Consider the following 17772-nt stretch of genomic DNA (forward strand, 5'->3'; position numbering starts at 1 on the left):
AGAGTGCAAAGAAACTAGGTAATGCATTTAGAAATGCCAACATTTTTCAGATGGGCCAATACAGGACCCATCCTGAAGGCTGCTCTGTGTAGGCAGATCTCTGCACCTACAAACAGTCCCTATCCTTTTATCTGATTTTTAAAAAACATTTATATGTGTATTTTCACACAAACAAGAAGAGAGAGAACAGACTTGGGGGGGGGAGGAAAGGCAACAGTCAAGACATCAAGAAATACCAAAAAATCTTCTTGTTCAAAAACCCACTTAAAGGATTCTCACTCTAAATGTCACCATTTATAAAATCCAAAGTACTTAAAAGCAAAGAAGTGAAACAGTTGATGACATCATAAGTCTTACACTGCCCATGTCAACATTTCACTTTCTTCATAAAAAATGCAGATTTTATCACAAAACAAACATGATTCTGATATAAAATACTGCTCTTTTCTCAGTAATAAACACAAAATCACAGCACAAGTTTTATATTTAGATGGCACTTTGATCAGCCACATATAAAAGTCCACATAAATACATATTTTTATCTGAGAATACATCAAAAGTCATTTCATGTGTCAGAGTTAAAAGGCTGTTACATTATGATGAAATATGTATTTCTTTATATCCAAGGCCTGGCCCATCCAGGTAAATAGCTTATTATTACCAGGATGTGTAATCAATGGCTACCCCAGGACTACATAATTACCTGACAATTCAAAAATATTAGCATCTTGTTTCACTCTGAAAACCCTTTTGGTATCCAAGGAACTCCTGCAGAATATTAATAAACTTGGGTGTTTGTTGTGATGGTGACGCTGCTGTTATCGTAATGAAAATATATGCCCATACCAGATTCCTTCTCTCTCCTCTACTCACAACAGGAAGCAGAATGCTTTGGTAGGTCCCCTTTAAACAGAAAGGGGATGGAACGTTGGAATCAGAAGATTCCATGGCAGCTGGAAAATAAAGAGAAATGGGAACACCCTGCCCCGCCCCCCCCCCCCACCTTCCCGGTCACGGGAGAGCGAGGGGATGAAGAGTTAACAGGAGCTGGGCAGAGCACACCCGCAATACAGCACCAGGGAAGTGATGGTGAACTGGAGAAAGGGAAGAAACTGACAGACTAGGGAAACAGAAAGAGCTGAGAAATCCACCCGGCAGGTAGGAACGACTCTGGCATCACCTGGAACTGGAGAAGGAGTTCAATGGTTGCCATCTTTTGTTAAATAATAATATTTTCTCTTTGAATCTCCAAGAAGTCTGCAAGGAAATAATTAGTCCTGAGAGGGATAAATGGGGTTCAGTGCAATAGCATTCAGGCATTTATATAGAGCACAGCAGTGACTCACTTGCCGCCACAGCTTCCAGAGCAGGGGACACACGGGTAGCCAGCCCCATTGTGGTGCAAGCCTAAAGGTTAGCATACAGTAAGGACAGACAGCAGGATAAAGCATGCACTGAGCTAGGAATAGCAGTCAATGAAGGAAAGATAATGGTTATAGTACAGAGCAGGTAGAAAAATTTCACTCAATGTTTTCATATTAAGAATGGGTTAAACTCCATGCACACTGCAGATAATATAAAAGGATATAGAAGTCTGCATGCTACAAAGAGAAACCTGAAGAGTAACCTTGGTTTTGTCACCTACTATTAAAGCAGTGGTACTCAAACTTTTGTACTGGTGACCCCTTTCACATAGGAAGCCTCTGAGTGTGACCTCCCCCCTGCCTTATAAATTAAAAACACTTTTTAATATATTTAATGTCATTGTAAATGCTGGAGGCAAAGCAGGGTTTGGGGTGGAGGCTGACATCTTGCGAGCCCCCCATGTAATAGTCTCACAACCCCCCGAGGGGTCCCAACCCCCAGTTTGAGAACCCCTGTATTAAAGCTATGTTGACCCAGGCACTTGGACATCTCATTAAATTGTATGGAGTTCCAATCTTAAGGAGAGCTTTGAGGGGTTAGCACCTTTGCTTATGTACAGAGAGAACGTACAAAATATAGGAGAATACTCAATTTGTTAAAAATAAAGAGGAAATCAGATTTAGAGGCAGGATTTATGTTGTCCATTTATACGTTTTTCTCCAGTGCAAACGGGCTAATACCTGAAGGAAGCTCTTCAAGAGTACGTAACAGAGCCATGATTTTTAAACTGTAGACAGTGGCAATTAAGCAGTAGGAGCAGATTTAGACAGAAGTAAGGTAACTCATGTAGATCAAAAGGTTTTTAATCTCTGGTATTTGCAGCAATGGTGGCTGCGCTGTTAATGTCACAGATATTATCTCTCCCCCCCTTCTAGTTACAAACTGCTTTGGTTAACATCCCTTTGATAGGAAAAGTGATGGCATACTGGCATCAGAAAGTTGGAATCTGAAGTCTCTATAACAGTTGGGAATGGCAGCTAGAAAAGGACATGCTGATTTAATGGCTGAACACATGCTGCAGACTTCTCAAACATGCTCCTGGGGAGTTGTCAAGGCAGTGAGAGTGAGGTGAAGAAAGGAAAGGAAGAGAAGAAACTAACAGAACCAGAGTAAAAGTAGCAGACAAAGAAAAAATGACTGAGAAATCACAAACAATGCAGACCTATCATACATTGTAATCAGGGTCTGGAAGGTCTGAATTGCTGCTTGACGATTTGTTCAGTTCTAAAAGAGATTTCCATTTCAACAATAGGTTTGTTTTTACTTCAGGGTGACAATCATTTAGTTTGGCAAAGGGTAAATGACCTTAAGGAAAATAGCATAGAAGAAATATTTACATAATGTGGTGAGAGGATTAAAAATGGCAGTCACAACAATTACAACAGGATACTATGACAGGTTTCAGAGTAGCAGCCATGTTAGTCTGTATTCGCAAAAAGAAAAGGAAAACTTGTGGCACCTTAGAGACTAACAAATTTATTTGAGCATAAGCTTTCGTGCATCCGACGAAGTGAGCTGTAGCTCACGAAAGCTTATACTCAAATAATTTTGTTAGTCTCTAAGGTGCCACAAGTACTCCTTTTCTTTTAACATAATACTATGGGTCATCCTAAGCAAGTTACATCTTCTTGTTATGGCTTCCTTTCGGCATAATAAAACAAATTTTATATATATATATTTTCCATTAGTCTGATTTTCCTAAGTCCAGGCCAAAAGCACTAAACCTTTATGGATAGAAATTCCATGTTTAAAAAAATAAAAGTATAGCAGTATGAATAAACTACTGACCACCTGACCAGGATGGTGATTGTGAAATACTCAGGGAGATTAGAGAGGCTACAAAAACGGAAAACTCAATAATAATGGGGGATTTCAACTATCTCCATATTGACTGAGCACATCACCTCAGTTGGGATACAGAGCTAAAATTTCTACACACCACTACTGACTGCTTCTTGGAGCAGCTAGTCTTGGAACTTACAAGGGGAAAGGCAATGTTTGATTTAGTCCTAAATGGTGCACAGGATCTGAGCCCAAGAAGTGAATATAGCTGAACTGCTTTGTAATAGCAGCCATAATGTAATTAAATTCAACATTCGTGTAGAGGGGAAAATACCAAAGAAATGCACCACAGCAGCATTTAACTTCAAAAAGAGGAAATACACAAATATGAGAAAGCTAGTTAAACAGAGGAAAGGTCAAGGATGAAATGCCTGCAAACTGCTCAAACTAAATGTATCCCCCTACCCTCCCCAGAAACAAACAAAACAAAAACAGTAACAGAAGCAAAAAGATGTCACCGTGCCTAAATAACAGAGTAAAAGAGGCAGTTAGAAACAAAAAGACATCCTTTAAAAACTGGAAGTCAAATCATACGGAGGAAAACAGAAAGGGGCATAAACTCTGGCAAGTCAAATGTAAAAGCATAATTATACAGGCCAAAGAATTTGAACAGCAACTATCAAAAGACACAAAAACTAACAGCAAAATAGGAACATCAGAAGCAGAAAGCCTGCCAAACAATCGGGGGGGGGGGGGGGGAGAATATCAGCCTCTGTACCAGATATCTGCAGGATAGCTAATGCAATACGGATATTTAAAAAGGCTCCGTAGGCAACCCTGGCAATTACAAGCTAGTAAACCCAACTTCATTAACTGGCATAGTCAACCTGTGGAACTCATTACCACATGATGTTGTGAAGTCCAAAAACATAACTGGGTTCAAAAAAGAATTAGTTAAGATGATGGATGACAGATCCATCAAAGACTATTAGCCAGGATGGTCAGAGACAACCTCATGCTCTGGGTGTCCCTAAGACTGAATGGTAGAAGCTGGGACTAGACTACAGGTGATGGATCACTTGATAATTGCCCTGGTCTGTTCATTCCCTCTGAGGCAATTGGCACTGGTTACTGTTGGGCTAGATGGACTATTGGTCTGACTCAGTGTGGCCATTCTTATGTTCTTAAATAAGAGCTCAGTCTTTTTCTCACTGAATACAATGACAAGACAGACTGATTTCTATAGAAGCAGGACCTAAATACTAAATTTGATAAAAACTGTAAACTATTTTCAGCTCAAGTGACACAAGTAGTAAGCAATACTGATTGATTGTAAACACATACCTTTCTTCAGTGCACTCCTGTTTCTCAGTCCCATCAATTTCTATTTCTATCAGCTCCTCTGCATCTCTTTTAGTCATGGCTAAAAAGTCTCAAAAACAGGCCTGCAAAAGAAAAATTGTTAAAGTAGTTTCATGGATTATAGGGAAGCAAATTTGAGCATTATAGTTTCAGATAAAAATAATTTGTTAATTCCATATACTTTTTACCAAAAATGTTTTCAGCTGCAAACTCTGTTCATAAAGCCAATTACATAACTCTAAAATGGAAGCGTGATGCAGAAATCATGAAGCAGTTGACAATACTTGTTCTGGCAAATGGAAGTAGTAAGTTGATGGTTTTGTTTTTTTCTGGGAGAAGGCAAATTCAGGAATTTAAACAGACTTATAGGTGCAGAGATCATACATCCTGAGGTAGCTTTTGTTCTCTTCCTTTGGAGGCTTCTATGTTTATTGGATACTCTATGACCTGGTCAGGTTTACCTTTCATTGGATGATAATATTTAAATTTCAAATTGTTTTAAAAATACTTGAGAGATTTTGCTGTCCCATTTATATTACATACTGTCCTTTGAAGGAATCTGAAAGCTGCTGACTGCTATAAAATTTTTTCTAAAAATACAATGAATTAAATGCTATCTATTTTTGATTTTTTTAAAATTATATTGCCTCTTATAGGTGAAAGTATTCAGCATTAATCTACAAAACACCTAACAAACAGAAGATTTTCCTTCTGAGGTCTCTTATTTCTCACCAAGTTCAATGATCAATGCATATAGATGAAAATGCACCTGCTACGGTCACCTACTTTGTGCAGTGTGCTAGTGTCAAACTATTCTTTTGGGTGGTTTTTCTTATTTATCATTTTTCATCTTTCTCCAAAGTGACAGCATTAGAGTAATAGCCAAAGAAAATAAAACATCTTTATCTTTGCCTTAAATCCACCTAGGAGCTGCAGAATTCAGAAGCTGGCTTGTTAAGCAGCATTTATTTTTGTGAGCACATCAAACCTGAACTCAACCTGCATAGATTATAATCCATTGGCTTCTTCATTTTAAGATTTTGTTTGACCTCTAAAACCCTGCATGGCCTGGGACCTAGCTATACAAGAGACTTCTTCTGTCGCTTTGATCCATTACCACAGTTGTGGAAACCAGAGGCTCCTAAGCTAGAGGACTCTCCCACCAGTACCAGAGAGAGAAGGCTGCTAGCAAGGTGTCCTGTAACCGCTTAGTTAACCTCCAGGACACACTTCAAGACCTCTCTTTTTCTCCACAGAACATAAAGATTTAGGGAGATGAGCATGGCTGGGTAGTGATAGGAGAATGACCAGTAATTCTGTTAGTGGGTATTACATTTGTTTTATGCTGCAAGCCCGGTTATTGTGATCTGTGGATAATTGTTGTAGTCTGTCTGTGTTAGTGCAGTGTACTTTAAGAAACTGTCAAGGTGTCTAAAGTTTGGCATTAGGTGCACTTGTTTATAATAAAAAAAAAATCGGAACAAATGGTGCTCAAATCATAACTAGAGCCTCTTAGTGCTATTAGAATACAAGTATTGAAATAAGGATACAAATACAAACAAGTAATTGTGAAACAGACTAGTGTGAATGTTTCTGTGCCTAATAACTGTGACTAGAGAACAAAGTAACCAATCCATTCCTTCTACTACATCAGCAGTGAATTTCTAGCAGCACATTACCTTAAATATTTACATAGATTGGAAAAAAAAATGGATGTGAAAGGGATACACTCAAACTGAAATCCAACTCAATTTTTAGTTAATATTAACTCTGTGCCTTTGACTGCCTGGGCCAATCTTTGTGGTCTTGCAGTCATATTTTACTAAAAAGAAAAGGAGTACTTGGGGCACCTTAGAGACTAACAAATTTCTTTGAGCATAAGCTTTCCTGTAGCTCACAAAAGCTTATGCTCTAATAAATGTGTTAGTCTCTAAGGTGCCCCAAGTACTCCTTTTCTTTTTACGGATACAGACTAAGATGGTTGCTACTCTGAAACCTGTCATATTTTACTGTTCCTTAAAATGTTTTCCTCTCCCAGTACTGTAGTGCATGTCACACAAAAACAAGTGTGAATGGGGAAAGGTGACTACATAGCATATACCAGTAAAATTGACTATAAAACAAAGTACTGGTTAATGCACACAGGAATGAAGCAAAACAGAAACCAAGAAACAACATTTTGCATTTGTTCCGTTACACTGATCTTAGGATTCACTTGTAACTAGTCTGAACAAAATATTTTCAGAGGATGTCCCAGAAAACAGGTATCTTAATAAGCAGAAATATAAGGAGTCCGGTGGCACCTTAAAGTTTAAGGGATTTATTTGGGCATGAGCTTTAGTGGGTAAAACCCACTTCTTCAGATGCATCTTCTTCTTGCATCTGAAGAAGTGGGTTTTACCCACGGAAGTTCATGCCTAAATAAATCCGTTAGTCTTTAAGGTGCCACCGGACTCTTTGTTGTTTTTGTGGATTACAGACGAACACGGCTACCCCGCTAAGTAGAACTATGAGATCCACACCAGCGTCCACAGTGGACATATTTGCGTACGTTGCGCCCAGAACAACAATAATCACGGGCAATCGCCACACTTCCCCCTTTATTACTGAACTGACACCGCGCCGGGTGGATTGGGGGATCCGAGCGCTCTGGGGCCGCGGGGCGGAGAGGAGCGGGACGCCTGGAACAGGTTCATTCCCCGCCGGCGGACACGGGCCTCAGCTGTAGCTGGGAGGGAGCCAGCGGGAGCTCGGGATGGGGACTGGACAATGGACTCCCGCCGCCAGCCAGGCCCAGGAGCTGCGAGAGCAGCTCGGCCTCCCGCTGCCTGGGGGGGAAGCGGGGCAACGCGGGCGCGTTTCCCGGGCAATTGGCTGGGAGCATCAGGCCGGAGGCCGCCTCCCCCGGCGCCCCACAGCCGCCATGTGACGGGACCGGGCCTGCGGCAGCGGGCAACGCTGCGCCCTGGGGCTGCCCTGGCCCCCCGGGACTGCACAGAGCCCGCGAGGGGTGGCTGCTCCCGGCCCTTCGCCCCGCCGCCTCCCTTCTTGTTGTTTGAACCCGAAACGGAAATGAGACTCGCTGCGCCGGGGAGAAACGGAAACAAAACACGAGCCGCAGCCAGGCCCGAGCCCCCCTCCCCCGGATACGGAGAGCGGCGCTTCCCGCCCCTCCCTCGGGCGCCCCGGGCCCCCCGGGCCCGCTCGCCGCACTCACCCGCCGCAGAAACTCCCGCCCCGACCGACTCCCCCGCTCCCCGCTTGCTAGCGACGGCTCCGCAGGGTCCTTACGCCGCCTTCCGAGCGCAGCACTGAAGAGAGCGGGACGCGCTGCGCTTTGGGCGACGAGGCCTGTGCAGGGCCTAAGCGAGGAGGGAGCGCGAACACAACCCCCCCCCCTCGCATCGATAAGAGCAAGGACTACAACTCCCAGCATCCCCCACGGCGCCATCTTCCACCCGCCAATCAGCGGGCGCGGGGGCGGGACTTCGCTGAGACTTAACGGCCGGGTTAATGCTGGGAAGTAGATCTGCTCATTTCCGGTGGTGAGTGGTTAAGGGCTGCTGCTGCTGGCTCGGGATTCTTATTGGAGCGTTTCGGCGGCGCGCGGCGGCTCCAGGTACTTGTTTAACGGGGGGGGGGGGGGCGGGGCAGGGACGCGCGGAGCGCGGTCCCCCCAGTTCTCGGCCTCCCGGGCGGGCTTCCCAGAGTGCCCCGCGCGCTGGGCTCGGAGCCGTGACCCCGCCCCCCCCCCCCCAAGGTGACCGGAGCCGGAGCCAGGCGGAGGGACCCCGCCGCCGTCCCCTGTAACGCGCTGCGGCCGCCGCTGGGTCGCGGCGGGGAGGGAGGGGCGGGCGCGAGCGGCAGCCGTGGCGACCCCCCGTGCGGCGCCGGGTCTGGCTGCTCGGGGACGAAATTCCCTGCGGCCGGGCCACGGGCTCTCCGCGGCCTCCCGCAGCCCCAGGCCCCGCCACCCCCGGCCCTTCCCGGGGCTGGGCCACCCTGGGTCAGCGGCAGATCTCTCGCCCCGAGCGGGGCTGGCCCCGGCCTGCTCGTCGCCTCCCCCGTGTTGGCGGCTCGGCTGCGTGGCCGCGGTTGCCGGTGCCCCGGGCTGACCCGGCGCGGCGATGAGTTTTAACAAGCGGTTCGGGTCTAGACCGGCAGCGCCCCCCAGGGAGCCCGGGCCCGTGCGGGGTTGGGGGTAGTTACCTGTTGGGCTAAGAGCAAAACTCCTTCTTCGGTGCTTTACCGCAAACTCTGCCTTTTAACTGTGAGATACTTGAGAGACTGTCATTGAAAATCTTTCCCTTTGATTACTGATTCACTTAACGCCCAGCCTGGCTTGCGGTCGTATGAGTCTGATCCCTGTAAATGTCAGTCAGTGTTGTCAGATTTTCTTAAAAGGGACATTGTTGGTTTAAAGATCACACATTTCTGACTTAGGATAGCACAGTATTTGTATGAAAAAAAAATAATACTGATCTGCTAGCTTACTTTTCATCCCTGTTGTATTCTCTATGAAAACTACCTACTTTCTAATCAGCTTTATTTTTGTCACTGAATTAGTATGTCCTGTGACAAATCAATACTTAGATGCAGGTATCTTTGCTGAGCACTACAAATAAAAATGTCCACTTAATTTTTTAGCGTTTTGTTATACTTTTGAATTCAGACAGTTCATTTTAATGTGGAAGAAATATGAATCATAGGTAAAATGAGGATACAGTCTATCAAAAGTATATTTCATGGGCATAGCAAAATTGTCACTCTTTCCTTTAAAAATGTTGGACTATTTCTTTCTCTTGGTGTTTCCCTGCATTTAGTACTGTTGATATTTTTAACTGATCTACTTTTTTTTTCTTTTTGCAAATCTAAAGTATAGAAAAAAACTGCAAGAAATCTCTAACTTAATAGTGCATTCTGTTTGTTTGTAGCTGAAACCCTCTGCGAGTTCATCATGATTCTCCAACAGCTATTCAGGTTTTCCTCCATTTTCCGCTCTGCCATCTCAGTACACTTGCGTAGGAACATTGGCCTTTCTGCTATAGTGTTTAATAAGGCGAAGGAACTTGATCCAGTTCAGAAGCTCTTTATAGACAAGATCAGAGAATACAACATGAAGAGCCAGTAAGTTATTGGAATGCAATAAATGTAATTCAGTGTATTAAGTAAAAAAAGTTTAATATGAAGTTTTTAGCAAACATTAATAGGGGATTATTCCTCTTATAATTAGGCCTTTTAGGTCTGCACTCTTAAGTGCAGAGCCTGTTAGCTTCAGCATGGAAAGGCCCTAAGAACTGATCCAGCACAAATTCTAGTCAATGGTTCTTCCACTTCTGAAGCCCAGAGGAAAGTGGGCTAGGAAATAATTATTTTGCAACTGCAGTCCTAAGTGTTAAAGGATGTATCTGTGATTCACTGAGGAATGTTACAAAAAAATAAGTTTTCATGAAATGTTAGAATTACATGAAGAAATGCAAATTATGCATCAAGTGTCAGTACTCAAGAGGAAACTGCAAGAAATTATTTAGAACACCTCAATTAAAAGAGAGTTCACAGATTTAAGTCTTTACTAGTTCTTTTGTTTATTACAGTTGACTTTGTCCATATTACTACTTTTATATAGCTGTATATGAGGGTAAGGGATTATTGAACAGTAGCCATAAAACTTTGAGAGTTGGCTTAGTTATCCAAAATGTGAACAGAGAATGTGGTCCTTTGCAAATGTCGACTGCTTTTTCTTTTTTTACTGACCTGAAATAATTATTTATACTGTCCAAAAACAAAATGCAAGAATTGAATAAATTCACCTAGAAATAATGGGCCACAAAATCATATAATACAAAAATAAAATCTTACATTTGAATATCAGCATTTTGAGAGAATCTCTGGGATTTAAATGTCTCCAGTTACTCACCTATCAAGAAACTCTTTTATTCATCTGTTACCTATGGGAAGACTTTGCATTAACAAAAAATTATCTTAAACAACAAATTCTAATTTCATTAGACTTATTTAGCAAAATAAAAGCTGTTTAATGGTGTAGGAGATGCTAAGTATGTTTAAAGGAGGGCTGGTTGTGGGCAAGCTAAAGAGGACTAACTAACTGGTTAGAATCTCACTGGCAATAGACTTTGGATTGTTTTTAGATTTTGTAACATTTTCCTAGTCTGTGAACAAACCCATTCAATTTAATAAATGCTATAGTGCTAGCATTTTGTACAAAATCTCTCACTTATCAGTGTACTGATATTGCTACTTCCTTAGTAAGTTCTATAGCCGAGATTCCCCAACTTTTTGCTCAGGTGACGCACCAACTACTTCCAGCTTGGCTTGCCAGCCAAGCCCCCATCCAGCTCTCTCTTTCAGCCCTGCCCCCATCTGCAGCCCCAGCTGGCCCCTTTCTCTCTGCAACTGGGCAAGGGCCAGGATTGCTACCAGGTTGCTGTCTACTCACCAGCTGCTGCTGTCTGGAACCTACTCTCACTTCACCTGGATTGCAGGCAGCAGCATGTGGAGCGGGATCTAGGCAGTTGCAATCTGGCGGAAGTGGCCGCAGCCAATGAGTGGACAGACAGCAGCCTGATAGCGACTGTGGCATGGCCACGGGGAGAGAGGGGCTGATTGGGGGCCAGGGTTGGATGATTGGCAGGAAAGGTCACGGTGCCTCCCATCCATCAAGGTTTGGGACCCACTATTTGGGAACTGGTGTTCAAAAGCTTCAATTTCATTTAAAACAGACTCTTGGCTCAAATGTGTCAAACTCAGCTTGAAGACCTTTTTATTGCAGAATTGTTTAGTGAAACATTAGGAGTGCAATGTGGTCTGAGCTGGAAGTAAGCATCCATTTCACAGATTAGACTTTTTTTCAAAATAAAGGTGGTATCATGGAGATACAAGTGAAAGAACATTGCGACTGCACTTCTATTGTTAGTTCCTCCCAGCCAAAATATCAGTGGGGAAAAAGGTCCAAACCACCTGCTTTCCCCACCTCCTTAGTTCCTCTTTGATGGTGATGTTGAAAAGAGGGGAATAAAAAAGAGCATCTCGATATCAAACTATCAGTTGTCTTAGCTTTGAAATGGGAAAAGGAAAATATCCTTTTAAAATGGAAATACATCCCTATGGAGGATGAGTCATGCTGTAGGGGGATTCTCTAGGGTTGGACTTAAAGAAATAACTAAAATGGGGAAACTTTGGGGGAGAATAGTATGATGGAGGAAATTTCTCTTGGAGCATTAAGAGAAACTGACCACAGCTAATAGGCTTGTCAGGACTCAATTTTAAACAATAACTCAGTAAATGTCCATTGTAGCTGACATACTGAAACAGACACAAAAATATAACCGTAACAGTCAGTGTGCCTGCAGGGATCTGGTGTCACTGATCCCCACTGTCAAACATACTAAAGTACATACTACTTTAGTATGGTCATTATACAGAAATCTTAAATCTGAGCGAGTTGGTATTACGCTGGGGGAAAACATGGATTTTCAAATTGAGAAACTAGTTGTTGAATATAAGCATGTGTTTGTAATATTATACCCATAATTGATGCTTCACTTTGGTATTAAACACTTGGTGTTTTCCAGTAAATAGTCTGTAGGGCTGCTCTTGTGTGCAGTTTTGTAGGCTAGGAAGTACATCCCTAATTGTGGAAATTTACCTGTATACTAGCCACTTCTTCACCTTGTTCTGTTGGTATTAATGTTCTTACTAAACGAATTGGTTTGAAGTTGATCTTCCCTTTCAGCAGATTAGCCTCAAAAATAATAGCATGTTTCAAGCAAGTTTTGTCTAGGCACTTCAAAGGCTTAAGAACAGAATTATGCCTTGTTGCCAAGTCTCCATTCGCAGCCACTTAGAAAAAGTGCAACTGGATAATTGGGTTGTAGAATTTACACTATTAAAGGAACACTGGCTAATAGCTGTAGCAATATGCTTCTCACTTTTCCATTTTAAACCCTCCTTTAGCTTTAGTTAAGCTAAAATGTCTGCTTTCAAATGCCAAAAGAGAAAAATGTACCCCTGGTACTTTGTACCTCTGAGTTTTTCAAAATATTTAAATTGCTTTACTTATTTGGGGGTGTATAGCCATTTATCTTACTCTTTAGATTAGGCTCTTAAAAGGTTTAGAATCAATTTTCATTGGACGTTTTCTACATTTAGGAAAGCTGGTGGTCCAGCTGATGTAGGCCCTGAATACCAGAAAGACATGGCTGAAGAAATTGCCAAAATTCAGCGGTTGTATGGTGGGGGAGACCTGACCAAATTTCCAGACTTCAAATTTGAGGGTGAGTTTCCAGCCTCTGTTAATTTATTCTTGCATCACAAGTGTGGAAGTGAGAGGATGAATAGTGGAATATAGAGCCTTTTACCTCCAGGTCACTGGTCACAATCAGCCATGTGGTCCTGGGAGAGAGCAGGACTCTGCTCTTGGGGATGGTACATGTGCAATCTGGTTGGCACGTAGGAACTTCGTGGCAGCAGAGTCTGCTTAGTGTCATGTAAGGCTCCTGCAACAGTTGTTCCTGCTGTTGAGGACCTACTTGACCAAGGCTCATTTCAGATCTCAGGAATGGAGAGAATGGCCAGGTGTTCAGATGGTGCATAGCAGCAGGCACACAATGTGGCACAGCATTGCTGTTTGCTAAGAGCTGTCATTTGATAATCTTGGGACTTGAGTGGTTTAGAACAGATATCTGCACATTAATCAACTTCAGAGAATCATAGTTGTGAGGGTTCAGTCTGAAAATTCCACCAGAGAGGAACCAACAGCAGAGGTGTTGTAACTAGTGTCACACAACAGCTATTTTAAAGGGTAAGGGTGAGTAGTGAAGTCCACCAGAAGTATTCTCTGTCATCTGCCATTAGCTGATCAATCCCCATCATCCATGGACTCTACAGTGATCTAAGGGAGTCGGAAGATCAAAAGTCCCTACGTGAGGACTAGGTCCCCTGTGCCTGGAACTTCATTCTGCCAGTTTTGGCAGGCAGGTACTGCATGGGGTAGACCCAGATGCTTAGTTATTTCAGGAGTTCCCCTTAGTTACATGATACTGCTGTGAGAGTTGCCATTTTCTGAACTCTCTCCCTCATACTGTCAAGTGAGTAACTTCCTTATCTGTGGACTAATTTTCTTACTACAGACAAAGCAATTTAAATGTCTTTAGCATAAAATATAGTCTCGTCTAGTTTTGAGTCATTTAGGATTAATCTTCCCTTGTGGTTTAAATTATACATCATCATAATGTGGAGTCTCTTCCCCAAGAAGAACTAATTTCTCATTCACCTTGTCTTTGTGTACTACTTGGAAGTCTCATATCTTAACTTTACTGCTCATTATGGTTTTTTACATGAGTCAGTGGTAGGTAGCAACATTTTTCTCTTTTTGCTGGTAAAACTGGTAGTACCCCATTAATGAACTAGTTGCAAGCTAGTTAGTAGGTAAGTTACTTTGGCTGTAGGTAAATGTCAAATGCATCTAGGATGAGATGCATGATAGCTAATTCTAAGGAAATATTGCATATTCATGAAGAAACTTTTTAAAAAAACTTGTGCTAAATGTCCCTTTGCTTCCCTTTATGGCATGTTTGCAAAATTTAGCTGCAGATTACTAAAAGTAGTAAATGTGTCCATGATTTGTATTCTGCTAGAACCTGAAGTTGATCTATGAGCAGTATTTAGAACTTTAGCATCTTAACATGAAACTAATGACTTTTTTTTCTTCCTAGAACCCAACTTTGAAGAGTCTCAGAAATGATGTGGTTGACATCTGCAGTCCAAGCACTGGTGTCCTCTTTCTCATGGAGTGGTTAAATAGGCCAGAAGTTGTAATTTAATGTGGAGTTTCACTTGTTTGACTTCTGAACTCAATACTGTACAAGTACAACATGATTCTTGTGAACTGCCCTATTCATAAAATTCACTCTTGGAGATCAAATATAAAGTACTTAAGTCTTTTATCCAGTGTTTAAACACTGATTACTGAGATGACATTTCAGTATCCAGATAAAAACAAATGACCACTTAAGTGCAAAATACAGTTAAGTTAATAATCACTTTCCTGTTGAAAAGAACTATGCTTCCCTAGATTTTAATCACCTGTAATAGAAATCTTATAAAAATACAATAAAGCCTGCAAATATGGCATTATTGTATGCATGTGATCATTCTATGCTACATTATTGCAATAGTAACATTTTATTTAGACATATCCAGGAACTCAAACATTGGGCTCATGCCACATATCCTCCAATTGTCAGGCTCATGAGCTGAAATGGACTGACTTATGTAATCTTGGTGCACCAGTACATTCTTGCAGAGGCTAGCTTGTTCTTTTAAATGAAAAACTTGTGGTTTTGGGGGTGAGTTAAGTACTAAAGTTTCTAATCTCTTCCTGAAGACCCCATCAAAATATGAAAAACTTATTCAAGTTCAGTCCTGTCTACCAGAAACACCAGTAGAAGTTTGAACTACCAATCAATATTGCCCATTTTACTGCTGCTCAAAGTACAGGGAGAGAAATGATCACATTGGGCTGACTTATCTGAATGGCATTTGATCCCAAGGAAGCAAGACAAACTTAAAGCCTAGTAGCCACACAATCACTGTTTGAGCATTTTGCAATCTGGGTAACATCTCATTTTGGTATCGGGTATAGACCCATTACACCTTTTTTCCCCAATTCAACCCTTGGTAGGAACACAGGACTTACTGACTGCCTTTGTTTCAGAGTAGCAGACAGGTTAGTCTGTATTTGCAAAAAGAAAAGGAGTACTTGGGGCACCTTGAGACTAACAAATTTATTTGAGCATAAGCTTTTGTGAGCTACAGATCACTTCAGATATATCACAGTAGTGTCATGTCAAAGTATAGAGTTTCATCTTTACCTGCCATTACTCTAAAATGCAGAGTACTGTACCTATCCTTTGCCCTCCTCTGTCATGGTAGTTTAATGATGGTTTTCCTTTTTTTTAATCTTATGTCAGGGAAATGTTTCAGGGCAAATATTAAGACTTTATAGAAAGTTTCACTCACATGCCAAGAAACTGCAAAATATTCTCAATTAGTACTGTTAGCCAAGATTAAAAAGTACAATTGTTCCTTTAAGTGAATTTCTCAGTATTTGGTGTGAATTCTTTTAAGAAATCTTAACTTACTCCTGCCCCTGTAGCCTGCTGTTTTTAGCAGCTAAATTTATATAGGGAAAGTTCACATTCTGCTGCTCTTTAATCAATCCCTCTTGAGAATTATTGCATAATCTAAGCATTCATTTAAAACTTGTGGCTTGTTTTGTTAGACATGAACTAATCAAACCAATAACAATGTACAGACAGCCTGAATGATAGTTGACTAAATAAGCTATTAATCCCTATGGGGTGAGAAATGGGGCATATTAAATGTCAATGCTCACTTTTAGCAGCAACATCCAGTTTCTGCTTCTCCTTGAATCTCATACTGCTTATTTTGGTGCCAAAGAATCTAGCTCCTAAAATTTTCACACAGCTTCTCTTGGGGGGAAAAAAAAGTGCATGTTGATCCAGATATCTGTAGTATATAAGGAGTGGAGACAGTGAAATAAGTTGGCTGTAATATTAAAGCAGTTCAGGGCCACAAAATATATTCATTTTCATCTTACTATATCAAAGCTGCTGTAGCATTTTTGCACTGCCACACCAGCATTTGAAAGAGCACAGAGTATAAGTAACAAAACTAGATGCTGATTTATGACCAATTGAAGTCACTGACAATCCAGCAAATGCTTATGGGCCATCCAGAATACGGAAGCTTTCCTGCATTGAACTGTCAGGGTGAATGGAACTGACTGTCTGCCTAGTTAAAGTTTAAGTACATGTTCCAGTTACAAAGCATGCTTGGTCCAAAAATAAAAAAATCCCCCTTCTAATGACTATGGCTGTCATTTTAGAGTTGAAATATGAGTGTAAAGTTTTTGGAGCTAAAGGAACATGTAATTGAAGATAATATTAGGCAGAATGTTTCAACACCACCATGACTACCATAGTTTGGCAACACATTAAACTAATGATAGTTGCAGACCACTGAAAGCAAGTTCACAGTAGACAGCATATCAGACACTATGGGTCATTTATTTGTAAAACTGAACTGTAACAAAAAAAAAGGCACTAACACTGCATCAGTTTTGCTGCACTGTTTTCCTTCACAGTGTAAATTTACACATACAATCTTTAGCACAGAAACTTTCACAGATCTTAAATATACTTCCTGGTAGGAAAAGAGCTACATGCTTTAGCACTGGGACTTGAACATTTGATCTATGACAGTAGTTTTCAACCTGAGGTCTGAAAACTATGTTTAAGATTTCTAAAGGAGTCTACACCTCTATTTGAAACTTTTTAGGGATCAGCAAATAAAAAAAAAGATTGAAAAGCACTGATCTACAGCATAACAGTCTGGAGGCTCTCTATGATAGTGAGGGTGAATCACATTTAACATAACTCAAATTTATACTTGTACAGTATCAAAATAACTGTTCACTTGACTGCATGGTCTGACAGATTTGAAAGTCATGGCACTAATAACTGAAAAACAGCAAAAGTTAGAGCCCTTCACATTGTCTTAGATGTAGACGCTACAAAGCACTAGGTTAGAGTGGCCAAAAAACTTCTAACCCTAATCTGTAAAGATCATGAGCATGAATTCGCTTAGTAATGAGTCTTCTTCCTGTGTATATACATAAACAGGATGAGAAGAAACCTTCATTGAAATTATTTATATTATCTACATACTACTATGCTTAAATTAGAGAAATAATGGTATTTTAACAATATGAACAGTTGTACAGTGTGATTAGGTTTGTAACATTGGATCCTAGACACTCCAGCAAACTTTCTGCTTTCAGTGTATGCCATCTCAAAACAAATCCAAATATTTGCAGAAGTTAAAATCCCTTTGATATTTTGTATAACAAGTAGTCAGTTTTTGTCCCTCAAAGAGGCTGAAATCTTCTAAATAACAAAGGACTTGGTGTGCTTGAAATCCTAAATGAGAAAAAGAAAAGGATAAGGTGACAAGTTATAGTTCAAATGCTTTCAGCAGAATGTCCTACTTAGTATCCATTACACTTAAACACCTGTAGAACATCACTTGTGTCTGCAGATCGGCAAAAGAGAAGAAGCAAACACCAAGCCTATAGCAACAAAAAAGGCTATGAAGTCTTAG

At 41.3% G+C, this 17772-nt stretch overlaps 3 protein-coding genes across 17 annotated transcripts in view; 1 reads left to right on the forward strand and 2 right to left on the reverse strand.

Annotated features, from left to right (window-relative positions):
- The window catches only part of GABPA (GA binding protein transcription factor subunit alpha), a 40790-nt gene extending 32865 nt beyond the window's left edge, over window positions 1–7925 (reverse strand). For 2 of the 6 annotated variants that reach the window (XM_038380974.2, XM_038380145.2), the window contains exons 1-2: window positions 7787–7925; window positions 4552–4652 (exon numbers count right to left, since the gene is read on the reverse strand). In XM_038380974.2, the coding sequence (XP_038236902.1) occupies window positions 4552–4628 (77 nt within the window). In that variant the 5' untranslated portion in view covers window positions 4629–4652; window positions 7787–7925. Of the gene's footprint in view, window positions 1–4551; window positions 4738–4757; window positions 6313–7185; window positions 7623–7786 lie in introns of those variants that run through there. The other 4 variants (XM_043509091.1, XM_043509098.1, XM_043509110.1 and 1 more) reach the window with 4 other exon arrangements.
- Window positions 7926–7976: 51 nt separating this feature from the next.
- On the forward strand, window positions 7977–14512 carry ATP5PF (ATP synthase peripheral stalk subunit F6). Of its 9 annotated transcripts, none has more exons than XM_038386017.2 (4): window positions 7977–8114; window positions 9504–9696; window positions 12739–12863; window positions 14304–14512. In XM_038386017.2, exons 2-4 carry the CDS (start codon window positions 9527–9529, stop codon window positions 14330–14332), a joined length of 324 nt encoding a protein of 107 aa, XP_038241945.1. In that variant the 5' UTR covers window positions 7977–8114; window positions 9504–9526; the 3' UTR covers window positions 14333–14512. The 9 variants fall into 9 exon arrangements, with proteins under 9 accessions (XP_038241945.1, XP_043365064.1, XP_038240210.1 ...); XM_043509129.1 differs by having other exon boundaries at window positions 13139–14325; XM_038384282.2 differs by having other exon boundaries at window positions 8050–8188.
- Window positions 14513–14933: 421 nt separating this feature from the next.
- Window positions 14934–17772, reverse strand: part of JAM2 (junctional adhesion molecule 2) — a 65092-nt gene continuing 62253 nt past the window's right edge. For both annotated transcript variants that reach the window (XM_038383021.2, XM_038382228.2), the window contains one exon: window positions 14934–17591. In XM_038383021.2, coding sequence (XP_038238949.1) covers window positions 17559–17591 — 33 coding nt within the window. In that variant the 3' untranslated portion in view covers window positions 14934–17558. The remainder of the gene's footprint in view (window positions 17592–17772) is intronic.

The sequence above is a fragment of the Dermochelys coriacea genome, chromosome 1, assembly GCF_009764565.3.
Source record: "Dermochelys coriacea isolate rDerCor1 chromosome 1, rDerCor1.pri.v4, whole genome shotgun sequence".
Taxonomy (NCBI): domain Eukaryota; kingdom Metazoa; phylum Chordata; order Testudines; family Dermochelyidae; genus Dermochelys; species Dermochelys coriacea.

Bases quoted from the DNA above. Each gene is read 5' to 3' on its own strand.
- ATP5PF (XM_043509129.1), top strand. From the start codon at position 9,527: ATGATTCTCCAACAGCTATTCAGGTTTTCCTCCATTTTCCGCTCTGCC. The intron at 9,697-12,738 runs GTAAGTTATTGG...TTCTACATTTAG, and splicing joins GAATACAACATGAAGAGCCA to GAAAGCTGGTGGTCCAGCTG. The intron at 12,864-13,138 runs GTGAGTTTCCAG...GGCTCATTTCAG, and splicing joins TCCAGACTTCAAATTTGAGG to ATCTCAGGAATGGAGAGAAT.